The sequence below is a fragment of the Quercus suber genome, unplaced genomic scaffold (assembly GCF_002906115.3).
Source record: "Quercus suber isolate HL8 unplaced genomic scaffold, Cork oak 2.0 scaffold_408, whole genome shotgun sequence".
Lineage (NCBI taxonomy): Eukaryota > Viridiplantae > Streptophyta > Magnoliopsida > Fagales > Fagaceae > Quercus > Quercus suber.
Genome location: NW_027069859.1, coordinates 280,368 through 292,194, shown reverse-complemented (window position 1 = coordinate 292,194; position 11,827 = coordinate 280,368). Strand labels below are relative to the sequence as shown.

The window sequence follows — 11,827 nt, the reverse complement described above, 5'->3', positions numbered from 1 at the left end:
GGGTGCAGTAGTGAGCACTACACTAGATTCAAATTCATGGATCCAAGCACATCGTTATGTGCTATTCAATTGTGAAGAAATCACTCCATTTCGCGAGTAAGTGATATGTCCTTGCATATCCTTTAACGACATTCCAATGCAATACTCTAGCTTAATACTAACAAGTTTGTGTACACAGTGAACATATAGCGGAGATCAAGGCTGGTTTCCCTTCTCATGTGACTGATGATATTATTCAAAAGCAGCACACAGAGAAATTCTGCAACTGGTTTAGGGAATATGTAAGTAAAGCATATATATATATAGCACTATTTTCGGTTGTAATACTTTAGATAGCATACTTATAATAAAAGTCTTTCTCTATAATAGGTGATGTCAATGGATGTCTCTAAGAAAAAGGAAATCTCTGATAAAGTTAGATGGCTTGCTCGATATCCAGATAATGAAGCAAAACGGTTCAAGCGTTATGTTATAAATGGTTTGAAGTTTCGCACCAAAGATTTTGAGGCAACTAGGAAAACTCAAAATAGTGGAGTTTGTGTTGTTACTGAAGGTGGTGTTACTTATTATGGTGTACTAATCGATATTATTGAGTTGAACTACTCTAACAAGTATCGATATGTATTATTCAAATGTCAATGGGCTGATGTTATTAGTGGGAGAGGATGCAAAAAAGATGAGTTTGGATTTTCCCTTGTCAATTTTTCAAGATTGATACACAAAGGTGATCAATTGATTGATGAACCTTATGTATTAGCATCTCAAGCTTCGCAAGTGTTTTATGTGGAGGATGTGAGACATAAAGATTGGCTGGTAGTGGTCAGAACAAAACCTAGGGAGGTGTTTGATGTTGGAATTCAAGCTTTTGATGATAATGATGATGATGATGAAGTGGATACATATATGGAAAATGTCCCTTATAATGTAACTACTGATGATGCATGTGATGATGTAAATGACAACCATGCTTGGGCTCGAGTTGATGAAGAAGGAACCATTTATGATACACCGTTGATTAGTGAGGATGAATTGCTTGAACAAGACTTTATCAATGATGAAGAGCTTAGTGATGATGTTTATGAGTCTAATGACGATGAGTCCAATGATGATGGGTCCAATGATGATGAGTCCAATGATGATGAGTCTTGTGATGATGACTAGGTTGTGCCCCTTCTTGCACATTCTTTAACGAAATTCATTATTGCTGAATAGGGAAAAAAAGAAAAGAAAAAAAAAAGGTCTTTTTAACACTTAATTGAGTTGTTTTGTAACAATTTACATTGAACTTCATAGAATGGATGAATGTTAAAGTGACAAATACTGACTATTTATTAAGTATATATTATTTTTGCTATTATGATGAACTTTATAGTAATTTTATTACATGTTTTTTAATTGGGGCTTGAAATTATTATTATTGTTTTTTAAATTCCAAAACTTGTTATCTTGACTTAAGCCTACAACATTGTACTTGTTAAATTCTAATATTGAATTGTATGACTATATAATAATTTGTGTTGTTTTAGTGTTGAAAGTAGTTGAAGTTGTTGTATTCGCAATTGCTTGTACTATTACTTGTACAATTACTTGTCATTGTGCTTATATACTTGTTTATTTTAGACTTTGACAGTTGAAATGGCAAGGCGAAAGGCAAATCTGCGCACACGTCCTAAGAGTATAACATTGGAAAGAGATTTTTCACAAGATGCGGATGAAGGGGGGGACCAAGAAATGCATGAAGTTTCTACACAAGCTTCTACACAAGGTATGGGCTTTTTACTAACATTACTCTCTACACAAGGATGAAGGGCTGGTAGGGCAGTCCATGTCTATGTCCATGTCCATGTGGATCACTATTTTACTAACATTACTCTCTACGAACCTAAATGGACATGGTGGGGCAGTCCATGTCCCAAAATTTATTTGTTTGTTTCTTGAAGTATATTAGTTTCTTAGCATGTTTCTATTATTTTATATTCGTTAGCAAATAATGACCACTTGTTTAATATAATATTAAATTCATCCTTAACTTTGCATGTTTTGTTGTTTGACATTGGATATTTTCTCATTTTAGGATCAGATATGGAACCAGCTATACGTGTCACTCGCGGGCCAAACAAGTACTTGGAAATTTGGGATCTTCCTGATGACCAAGAAATTGAGTTGCCACTAAATAGTATGCATCAGCCGGTTGATGAGGGGGCGAGGACTTTCACTGGTTTCTTGGGTACGATTGCACGGAAACCCCACATGTGCCCGATTAAATACCTTGATTGGAAGGCCATGCCAAAAGAACTTAAAGAAGAGTGTTGGCATACTGTAAAGGTATTAAAGAAGTTATAATACTTGTAATTATGATATTTTGTACTAGTTTTTACATAAGTATTTTAGCATGAAAACATTTTTAATTTGATAACTCAACTATTTGATTGTAGCAAAAATATCAAGTCCCTAATAATCCAAAGGCATATGAGGGTCTAAAGAAATTTACCTTACAAAAAATTGGGAAGGCTTGGAGAGATCATAAGTGTAGACTGAAGGCTAAGTATTATATACTGCATTCAAGAAACAAAGCACGGGTGAAGAGCAACGGATCCAGGAAATGCGTACCAGAAGATTGGAATATACTTGTTGATCATTGGTATTCTGATGATGCAGTGGTATGTTTGTTTTCTCTCTCTTTTTCATCATGGATCATACTAAAAGCAGAATAATTATTGAGAAATTGAGAGAATACATATTGGATTGCTTTTAGATAGGATTATCTAGAACCTTTATGTGGGCTTTTTGTGAAACTAGTATATATGAGATCAAAGTTGTGTTTCATATTTCATATTTGTTTAATTTGGTAGAAGTTTTGGAGTAAAGCGCCTAGTTTTCATTTATCAAAAGTATTCATCATTAAATCAGTACTGTTATATCAATCATTAAGCTTCTAGTCCAAATGGAAGGTATAGACATGCTATGCTCCTGTAAATGAAATAGCATGGGAAACTTGGGTCTCTTCTCTCCATGATAAGTGATGCTCAGCCAAAACTTATTACCTTTAGCATACAGTTCCTCTCATTCTTTTATACCAAATGATATTTTTGAGTATTCTGGCTTTAGTTAAAAGTGGCTTTAGATACTTAAAGCATACTGTATATAAACATGTAATTTTCTTGAATGTAGACAGAGTCAGATAAGAATAAGGACCGTCGTTCTAAACAGGATGACATACATACTGGTGGTTCGTGTGGCTATGCTATGCACGCTGCAAAAAAGGTAATAAGTATTATGACTATTTTTTAAATGATTTTGACTTCTCCTAAGTTTATGTGGAACCAATATTCATCACTACATAAATATGCTGTTCATAATGTAGGCAAAAACGGATGGACATCCTGTAGAGCGTGCAGTATTATTTCAAATTCTACATACTCGTAAAGATGGTTCTGCAGTTAATCCTGTAATGAAAGAAAAAATGGTAAGTAATTTCTTCATTGTAGTTGGGGGTAAACAAAATAGGAATTCAAGAAACAATATTATAGTTTTTCCCTACAAAGTTGTCTCAAAGATGAGCTTTGTTCAAATAATTCAAGCCTTAGGTCTTGCAAAATATTGTATAACCATGTCTTTTTTGACAAAAACCAAGCATAAGATGAAATGTCATGTGATTGTTTGAACACTTGTGTAACTATTTTGAATCAATGATAATTGTTATGAATAATTCTTTTAATTTTTAAATTGATATATTTCAATTTGATGTTAGCCAATACGCATTTCTTTTTATTGTGGGGTCATTTGATTGTTGGATTACATAGCAAACTCCATTTTATTGTGGAAATGTTATTCTTACTGAGTTGAGGCTTTTATGTTTAGTTCCTTTATTATATTATAGCATTCCTAGTGGATGTATATGACTTCCTTTTCTCTTTTTTTTGGAGAGGTTCATGTGGTGAGTTGCTTGTAGAATGTCAATTTTCTCTTTAGGGTTAATGGTTGTTGTGGCAAAGTAGCACCAACAATTTTGGCATTGGTGCCTTTGGTTGTGGTGAGGGGGACACTAACTTTGTGTGTATAATTTTTGCATTGTTTTGGGTTTTATTGGTGCTTGCTTGTCCTATCCTATATATATGTATATATATGTTGTGGGGTCATTTTAACTATATGATTTCTAACTTTTTTTTTGTTTTGTTCAAACTCAAATATCAGGAAAAAATGAAGGAATTGTTGGTTGACCCTAAGAATCAATTGCAGTCATCTGACACAAGTGGTAGTATTGCATGGTCAACAGATGATGTGTTTGCCAAAGTGATGGGTAAGGAGCGCAAAGGTCGCATTCGTGGGGTAGGATTTGGTCCAACCCCAAGTGGTCAAAGTAGCAAGACTGCTCTCATGGACAATGAAATACAATCAAGTCAAGCAAGGGACAACGAAGTTGCACAATTGAAGGCTTCCTTGGCTACTATGGAGGAGAAACTAGTAGGTTATGACGAAATGAAGGAAAAAGTTAGTCAATTCGAAGAAATGGAGCAAAGAACGGAGCAAAGAATGGCTCACATGTTTCAACAAATGCAACAATTTTCTACACAATGCAATCAGGTATGATAAATGACTTGAGTGTCAATTTATATGGAGTAGGAAAGGAATGTTAAATGTATGGTTGCTAATTAATATTTACTTGTGGTAATTAGCTAGAAAGATATTTATTGATTTAATAATTAGTATTTACTTGTGAATTGTGACAGTATAAATTTATTGATCTATAACATTGATAAAGGGTGAAGGAAAAAGATGTTTATTTTGTAATTTCAAATTTTCAAAACTATGAAGTTGCCAAGAGAGGTGGTTCTCCCATAAAAGATCAAGACAAACTATAATGGTCAACCTAAAAGATCAAGAAACATGTCTTCATTTAACTTGTTTCCCCTTTTTTACCTTGGTAATATTTTCTTGTCAATTTTTTTTTTTTTCATTTATACGCACTTATTAAGTAATCATACTTTGTATGTAGGATGCTCCTTTGATCGAACAATCTCCAGCTCTCCCCAAATCATCAGCTGCATCTCATCAACCAAAAAGCTTATAAGTTTTATCTTGGAGTTCTTCGACTTTTTTGTGTACAAAGAACTATAGAAGAACAACCGCATTTTTTGCAAGTGTTGAAGGATATTTCTAAATACTTTGGAACTTTGATTATAGTATTAGATTAATTTCAGCGGTTGTTTTATTCAAGTGACCACATCTATTTTTTGTTAATTTTAAGATGGTGGTTATAGACTATGTTATGTATTTGATAATATAGTTCTATGTTAATATTACTACGTTAGTTTCAAGACATTTGTGGTGTTGTTAATTAGTTACATTTGTGGTATTATGTTAGTAGAGCTAAAACTATTACAGGCTCTTTATAACAGGTTTGTCAACCATTTATTTATTAGAAAACAGCAGTTTTAAAACCCACTGGAAAAAAAAAAAAAAATACCTATAGCGGCGGTCAAAAAGCGCCGCTAAAGGTGTACATTTTATGAATGAATAACTATAGCGGCGTTTCTACCCGCCGCTAAAAATACAATTAGTCTGCTTTGACGGATTGTCTATAGCGGCGCCATTTGCCCGCCGCTAAAGGCAGACACCAATAGCGGCGGGCATGACACCGCCGCTAAAAGTCAATGCCACGAATTTTGAACACCTATGGCGGCGGTTTTATGCCCGCCGCAATACGCCTATGCCCGCCGCTAAAAGGTACATCTATAGCGGCGCTTTTAGAGACCGCCGCAATATACCTACAGCGGCACTGGAACACCGACGGGAGGGCCCGCCGCAATAGCACCCGCCGCTATAGGTCGAAAGTACCTTTAGCGGCGCTTTTTTGGGCTTTAGCGGCGGTTCTGGCCCGCCGCAGTAGCCCGTTTTTCTTGTAGTGTTGAATCTAGGTTATCACCATCCACACAAATTCACTAGAATTTATTTTTTAATCCAAATGCAATGCTTAATAAATTGAACTAGGGTTTATCACATGCACACATATTAAATTCAACATGTAAATTGATTGACATATTGGATGATATGATATGATATGATTGTTGGCCACTATAGTCTAGAAGACCAATTTCACATGGCAAGGTGGGTGCCTAACACCTTTCCATCTTGTAACATAGCCTCCGAACTTAGATCAAGGGTTAGTAGATCGAATGCTTATCCATTTAATTTTCAATTTTTAGATTGTATCTAGGACCAAAGCCATGTAATTTTCTTATGATCAATGTAAATTCAATTGAAAATTAATAAAATGAGAAATTTTTCAATTTTAGTTTTCTTATTTATCCCAATAGTTAAATAAGTGGCGACTCCATTTGATATAAAAGTATTTTATATTTATTTATTTCAAAATCATTTAATCAATTTAAAAATAAATTCTAATTTTAACAGTAAATATTATAATATGTTATAGTCTTATAGTGTTATACAATTTTTTTTAATAAAATATGAATTAAAAAAATAAAGTTTCAAAGTATTCAACAATATTGTAGGCAAACATAAATGCTATACAACAAAATAAATATTATATGTAAGTCTTAATATACATAAAAATTATTTCAAACAAAATTATAAAATATCTGCGCATCGCATGGGTTATCATTAAACTGGAAGTGATTTGGTCTGAAAATATTGTATCAGTATTTTAAGGGTGAAAAACTACTCACTAGTAGAAATATATTAGAGTAATTTTTGAACTCAAAGTTTAAAATGTAAGTGCAAGTAAGATTGCTTCTGAAAGATCCGATTTCATATTGAGTTGGCACTTGACAATTACACACATGCATGACAGTATTGTTTGTCCATATAAGTAGAGCATGTAAATTTTGAAGAGTTTGGCTAATATCATCCGTGGATAATTGAAGTATTTTGGATAGTTAAAAATAATCATAATTCAAAAGTGTTCAAAATTGTTTGAAAGGTGTTGCTGGAAAATAACCTTGATTTGATTACTTATTTGCTCATATCTTTTCAAGCATAACAATTTTTTAAGTGATACTTCGTTTCACTTAGAAGTAGACATCTAGGGCAGATATGCAGATTGGTACCCAATATGATTCAACCTCTTTTTAATTAAGAGAGCATCATACCCAATTGACTTTGTGAGCATCTTACCCAAAGTAGCCAACAAAGCAATGAATAGTTTAGAATTTAGAAAGTAATATAAAATCGGACGTACAGTTTGGTAAAGCTAGCTACAATATTAATTACCAGTACTCAAATTTTATATAATTCTTCTTTATTTATTTTTAAGCTTAGAGATCTCTTATGGAACAACAAAATCACCAATTTATATGTTTATATTGTCTCCTTATTGTAGTTGGCTAAACATATTTTTGCCTTGGACCAAAGCTATTTACGCAAAAGGCTTTTGATTATAGCAATCTAAGTTGTTCCCTTAGCTTACTCCCAATATGTCACAGTACCTCTTATAGAACCCAATCCTATCAGCCACCCTATTATCGGAGCCATGGCCACATTCAAGGCCACCATTGATAATTTTGGTGATTACACCATAGCCCGGAACTTGACCAGCTGATGCGTCGGCAGCAAAGGGTCTCCAATTTCCAATGATGACATCGTGGCTAGATGGCTTGTTTGCTTGAGGGGTCATCCAAAACCATATGGCTGTCTTGAACGATATGATGGGGTCTGTGGCTACAAGATCTGGATTGGTTTATGAGATCAGCTCCAATGGCTTTACCAGCTTGCCCATAGTTGTAGTTGCTGACAAAAGTTGATGAACCATCAAAGTTAGGGTCAACGTCTTTGATAGACAAAGTCACAAAAGTCATCTGACACAACATTTTTCACAACGTTAACATGATTTGTTGTGATTAGATCATATCAATAACACTTAAGTCCATCACTCATATCACTTTATTTCTACCTCAAGGCGCACACATATGCTGGCTTGATTAAGGAGTTTGCATATGTAACTTTGGTCATGCGTTCCTAAAATCACCTAGAAGCCCTGGCTTTATAATGTTTTGGTTGATTTTTTGTTTAATTAGTTTCTAGCTTTCAATAATATGCTGGTAACATGCTTATGGTATTTGAATTGTTTAGAAACATGGCTAGGATCGGTTGAATATTTCATAGAGACACGTTTAGGATTGGATAAGGATAATTATAGTATGAAGATGTTTGATTTCAATCCTTGTTTGATTTCAAGATGTTTTAGATTGCGAACGAATTAATTCAAAGAGACTATGACAGCTTTTTCTTTTTTATTCCCTATTTCTGGTTTGGCAATTATCGATCTCTTGTTCAAAAATGTCAAAGAAGCTCGACAAGGGTGGCTTTTTTATTTTTGAGAGAAGACAAGGGTGGCTTGAGTAAGTTCAAAGCCAAATACAAATGTTAGCTTACCAGTCTTACAAAGAATAGGAAAATCAAGGGTCGTTCGGTACACATGTTTAAGCACATGTTTTTAGTTTTTAAACAACATTACACGTATTTCTACACATTTTTTCACCCACACGTATTTCCAAAAAATATAAACATTATTAGAACAACATTACCAAATGGGCCAAATTGTCATCATCCTGAGCTGTGATCCATTAATGCCATTATATCTGCCGGTTGAATTGCTCTTTGGGTGCTATAGCAATAGGATTTGTGTCTGCATTTTAAAGTCTTCCTTCCTTATTCAATGAACCTCGTGGATGAGGGAATAGGGCATTTACCACCACCTTGTGAATGAATTGATTTACTAATGACTGGACATACAATTGCCTATGCAATAATAATCAAATATATACATATATATATTTAAAGCAAAGACCTCATGCAAGAGAGCATGAGTTTCTATCATGTGGCACACTCTAAAAAGAATTGAAATACTCTTAAACCATATAAGAGATAAGAACAACTTTAAAAATAGGGACTCTTTATTTATTTATTTTTGTTTAATATTTCAATACTACTTCTTGTTACGTTTTATTCAATAATGTTTCAAAACTACTATTTGTTTCATTTGGTTCAATATTTCAAGACTTTTTCTCTCTCTCACGCAAAAAACTCTTTGCATTTCCATTCACTATTTTTACTTCTACTTATTTATATACACATGCCCACAACTCTCCATGTCATCTCATCTTAAATACACTCAAACCAAAAACGATGTCATTTACTTTCAAGTCTTCAACCTTACAATGACACTTACATAACTCCAACATTGTTATACCATTTGATCCTAACCCGTATGAGTAGGCTATAAACAAGGATAGGGGCTTGCTTTTTTTTTATTCAGTGATGGTAGCTTATGGTTTTGATGTTGAAGTTGGACGTTGTGGATTTTATGAAGGTTGTGATTTACTTTAAATCTTTGGGTGTTTGAGATTTTGGTTTGGGAATGTCATAAATGTATTTTATTTTAAAACTAAAGAGAAAGAAAAAGAAACATTCTAATTGATTAGTTATGAAATTAGCTCTTTTTTTTTTAGAACTCATAATGTGTAGGTTTTTTTGTAGGTTTTTTACTGTTATTTTGTAAGATATGAGCCATAGTGATAAAATAAAAATCAATGATGATTTCAAAGTGTTTTCCTTTTTTTTTTTCAAGGATTCAGAAGCCTAACTAAAAATAATTAAATTTTGATAAATGGATGTACTTATAGCCAATTTCTCTTTGTTTAATCACGTTCCCTTTATGTTGATACTCATAATCACAAATGATTTCCTTAATTTCATTGAGATAATGAATTATGTGTTTGAGATTGAGGTCTCCATATCTGGTTATGAGAATAGAGAGGTTGAAGAAATGTTTAGGAGGTTTCTTAAATTTATGTAATTTTAGGATATAAAGGTATTTTATATTTTACATTCTTATTTATATATTTCAAAATCATTTAATCAATTTAAAAATAAATTCTAATTTTAACAGTAAATATTATAATATGTTATAATCTTTATAGTGTTATACAATTTTTTTAAATAAAATATGAAATAAAAATAAATAAATTTTCAAAGTATTCAATAATATTGTGGACAAACATAAATACTATACAACAAAATAAGTATTATAATAGGTCTTAATATACATAAAAATTATTTCATATAAAATTATAAAGTATCCACACATTGCACAGAATATCATCTAATATGTTGAATTGGCAGTGATTTGGTCTGAAAATATTGTCTGTACTTTAAAGGTGAAAAACTACCCACTAGTAGTAAATATATTAGAGTACTTTTGAAATTAAAGCTTTAAAATGTAAGTTCAAGTAAGATTGCTTCTTAAAGATCCGATTTCATATTGAGTTAGCACTTGGCTAATGTCATCCGTGGATAATTGAAGTATTTTGGATAGTTAAAAATAATCATAATTCAAAAGTGTTCAAAAATTGTTTGAGTGATACTTTGTTTCACTTAGAAGTAGACATCTAGGGCAGCTATGCAGATTGGTACCCAATATGATTCAATCTCTTTTTAATTAAGAGAGCATCATACCCAGTTGACTTTGTGAGCATCGTACCAGAAGTAGCCAACAAAGCAGTGAATAATTTAGAAAGTACTCAAATTTATATAATTCATTCTTTATTTATTTGTAAGCATAGAGATATCTTATGGAACAACAAAATCACCAATTTATATGTTTATATTGTCTTCTTATTGTAGTTGGCTAAACATATTTTTGCCTTGGACCAAAGCTATTTAGACAAAAGGCTTTTGATTATAGCAATCTAAGTTGTTCCCTTAGCTTACCCCCAGTATTTCACAGTACCTTTTATAGAACCCAATCCTATCAGCCACCCTATTATCGAAGCCATGGCCACATTCAAGGCCACCTTTGATAATGTTGGTAATTACACCATAGCTCGGAACTCGACTAGCTGATGTGTCAGCAGCAGAGGGTCTCCAATTTCCAATGATGCATCGTGGCTAGATAGCTTGTTTGCTTACGGGGTCATCCAAAACCATATGGCTGTCTTGAACGATATGGTGGGGTCTGTGGCTACAAGATCTGGATTGTTTATGGGATCAGCTCCAATGGCTTTACCTGCTTGCCCATAATTATAGTTGCTGATAAAAGTTGATGACCCATCAAAGTTAGGGTCAAAGACTCAAAGTCTTTGATAAACAAATTTACAAAAGTCATCTGCAGGGGCGGCTTTACCTTAAGCCCAGGGGGTTCATTTGAACCCCCCTGACCAGGCCATAATTTTTTTTTTTATATACATATATATAATTTTTAATAAATTTTTTTTAGTCCCTAAAATAAAATTTTGAACCCCCTATCCCTAAATTTTGTTTAAACCTAGTTAATATAAGTTTGAATATAATCATCTCAATGCTACTTTCACAATATTTTCATGATAATCTATATATTACTAAAAGTTGAAGCGTAACGTTTAATGCTGCTGCTCTCACGTTGCGCCACATCAGCTATCATGTCATTCTTTTTCTTTTTCTTTTTTAAATATAATTTGTCCTACAATTTTAAAATGGTTTTTACAATTTTCAGCCCTATAAATGCACTTCACTACTTATTTATTTACTTCCACTATCACCCTATAATAAATCCAGCTCATTACTTATTTATTTACTTTCACTATCACCCTATAATAAATCTATATAATTAATTCAGCACACTTCTTATTTATTTAGTTCCACTATCAAGCCCAACCCAAAGTCTTTTTAGTTCAACTTTAGGGTTTTGTATGAGCTTTTTTAGCTTAAAAAAAAAAAACAAAAAAAAAAACAAAAACAAAAACAAAAACAAAAACAAAACAAAGCAAAAAAACAAAACGTTGAAACCTTTCAAACTTTAGGTTTTTTTTTTTTTTTTTTTTTTAATTTT

General features: G+C 32.7%; 2 protein-coding genes and 1 pseudogene across 2 annotated transcripts; 1 reads left to right on the top strand and 2 right to left on the bottom strand.

Moving 5' to 3' along the window:
• Nucleotides 1–2,160: 2,160 nt before the first annotated feature.
• On the top strand, nt 2,161–5,241 carry LOC111996420 (uncharacterized). Its single transcript, XM_065761370.1, has 6 exons — nt 2,161–2,325; nt 2,436–2,660; nt 3,172–3,264; nt 3,365–3,466; nt 4,195–4,584; nt 4,997–5,241. The coding sequence occupies exons 1-6, from the start codon at nt 2,179–2,181 to the stop codon at nt 5,069–5,071; spliced, it is 1,032 nt and encodes a 343-aa protein (XP_065617442.1). The 5' UTR covers nt 2,161–2,178; the 3' UTR covers nt 5,072–5,241.
• A 2,179-nt stretch (nt 5,242–7,420) lies between these two features.
• Nucleotides 7,421–7,817, bottom strand: LOC136062376 (endochitinase-like). The gene is made up of 2 exons (XM_065761355.1): nt 7,727–7,817; nt 7,421–7,680 (listed from the first exon to the last, which is right to left on the bottom strand). Exons 1-2 carry the CDS (start codon nt 7,815–7,817, stop codon nt 7,421–7,423), a joined length of 351 nt encoding a protein of 116 aa, XP_065617427.1.
• A 2,863-nt stretch (nt 7,818–10,680) lies between these two features.
• LOC136062375 (endochitinase-like) overlaps nt 10,681–11,827 on the bottom strand; it is a 3,823-nt pseudogene continuing 2,676 nt past the window's right edge.

Excerpts from the sequence above, each read along its gene's own strand:
- LOC111996420 (XM_065761370.1), top strand. The coding sequence starts at position 2,179 with ATGCATCAGCCGGTTGATGAGGGGGCGAGGACTTTCACTGGTTTCTTG. Across the intron at positions 2,326-2,435 it reads AGTGTTGGCATACTGTAAAG|CAAAAATATCAAGTCCCTAA; the intron begins GTATTAAAGAAG and ends ATTTGATTGTAG. Across the intron at positions 4,585-4,996 it reads TTTCTACACAATGCAATCAG|GATGCTCCTTTGATCGAACA; the intron begins GTATGATAAATG and ends CTTTGTATGTAG.
- LOC136062376 (XM_065761355.1), bottom strand. The coding sequence starts at position 7,817 with ATGACTTTTGTGACTTTGTCTATCAAAGACGTTGACCCTAACTTTGAT. Across the intron at positions 7,681-7,726 it reads CTACAACTATGGGCAAGCTG|CCACAGACCCCATCATATCG; the intron begins GTAAAGCCATTG and ends CAGATCTTGTAG.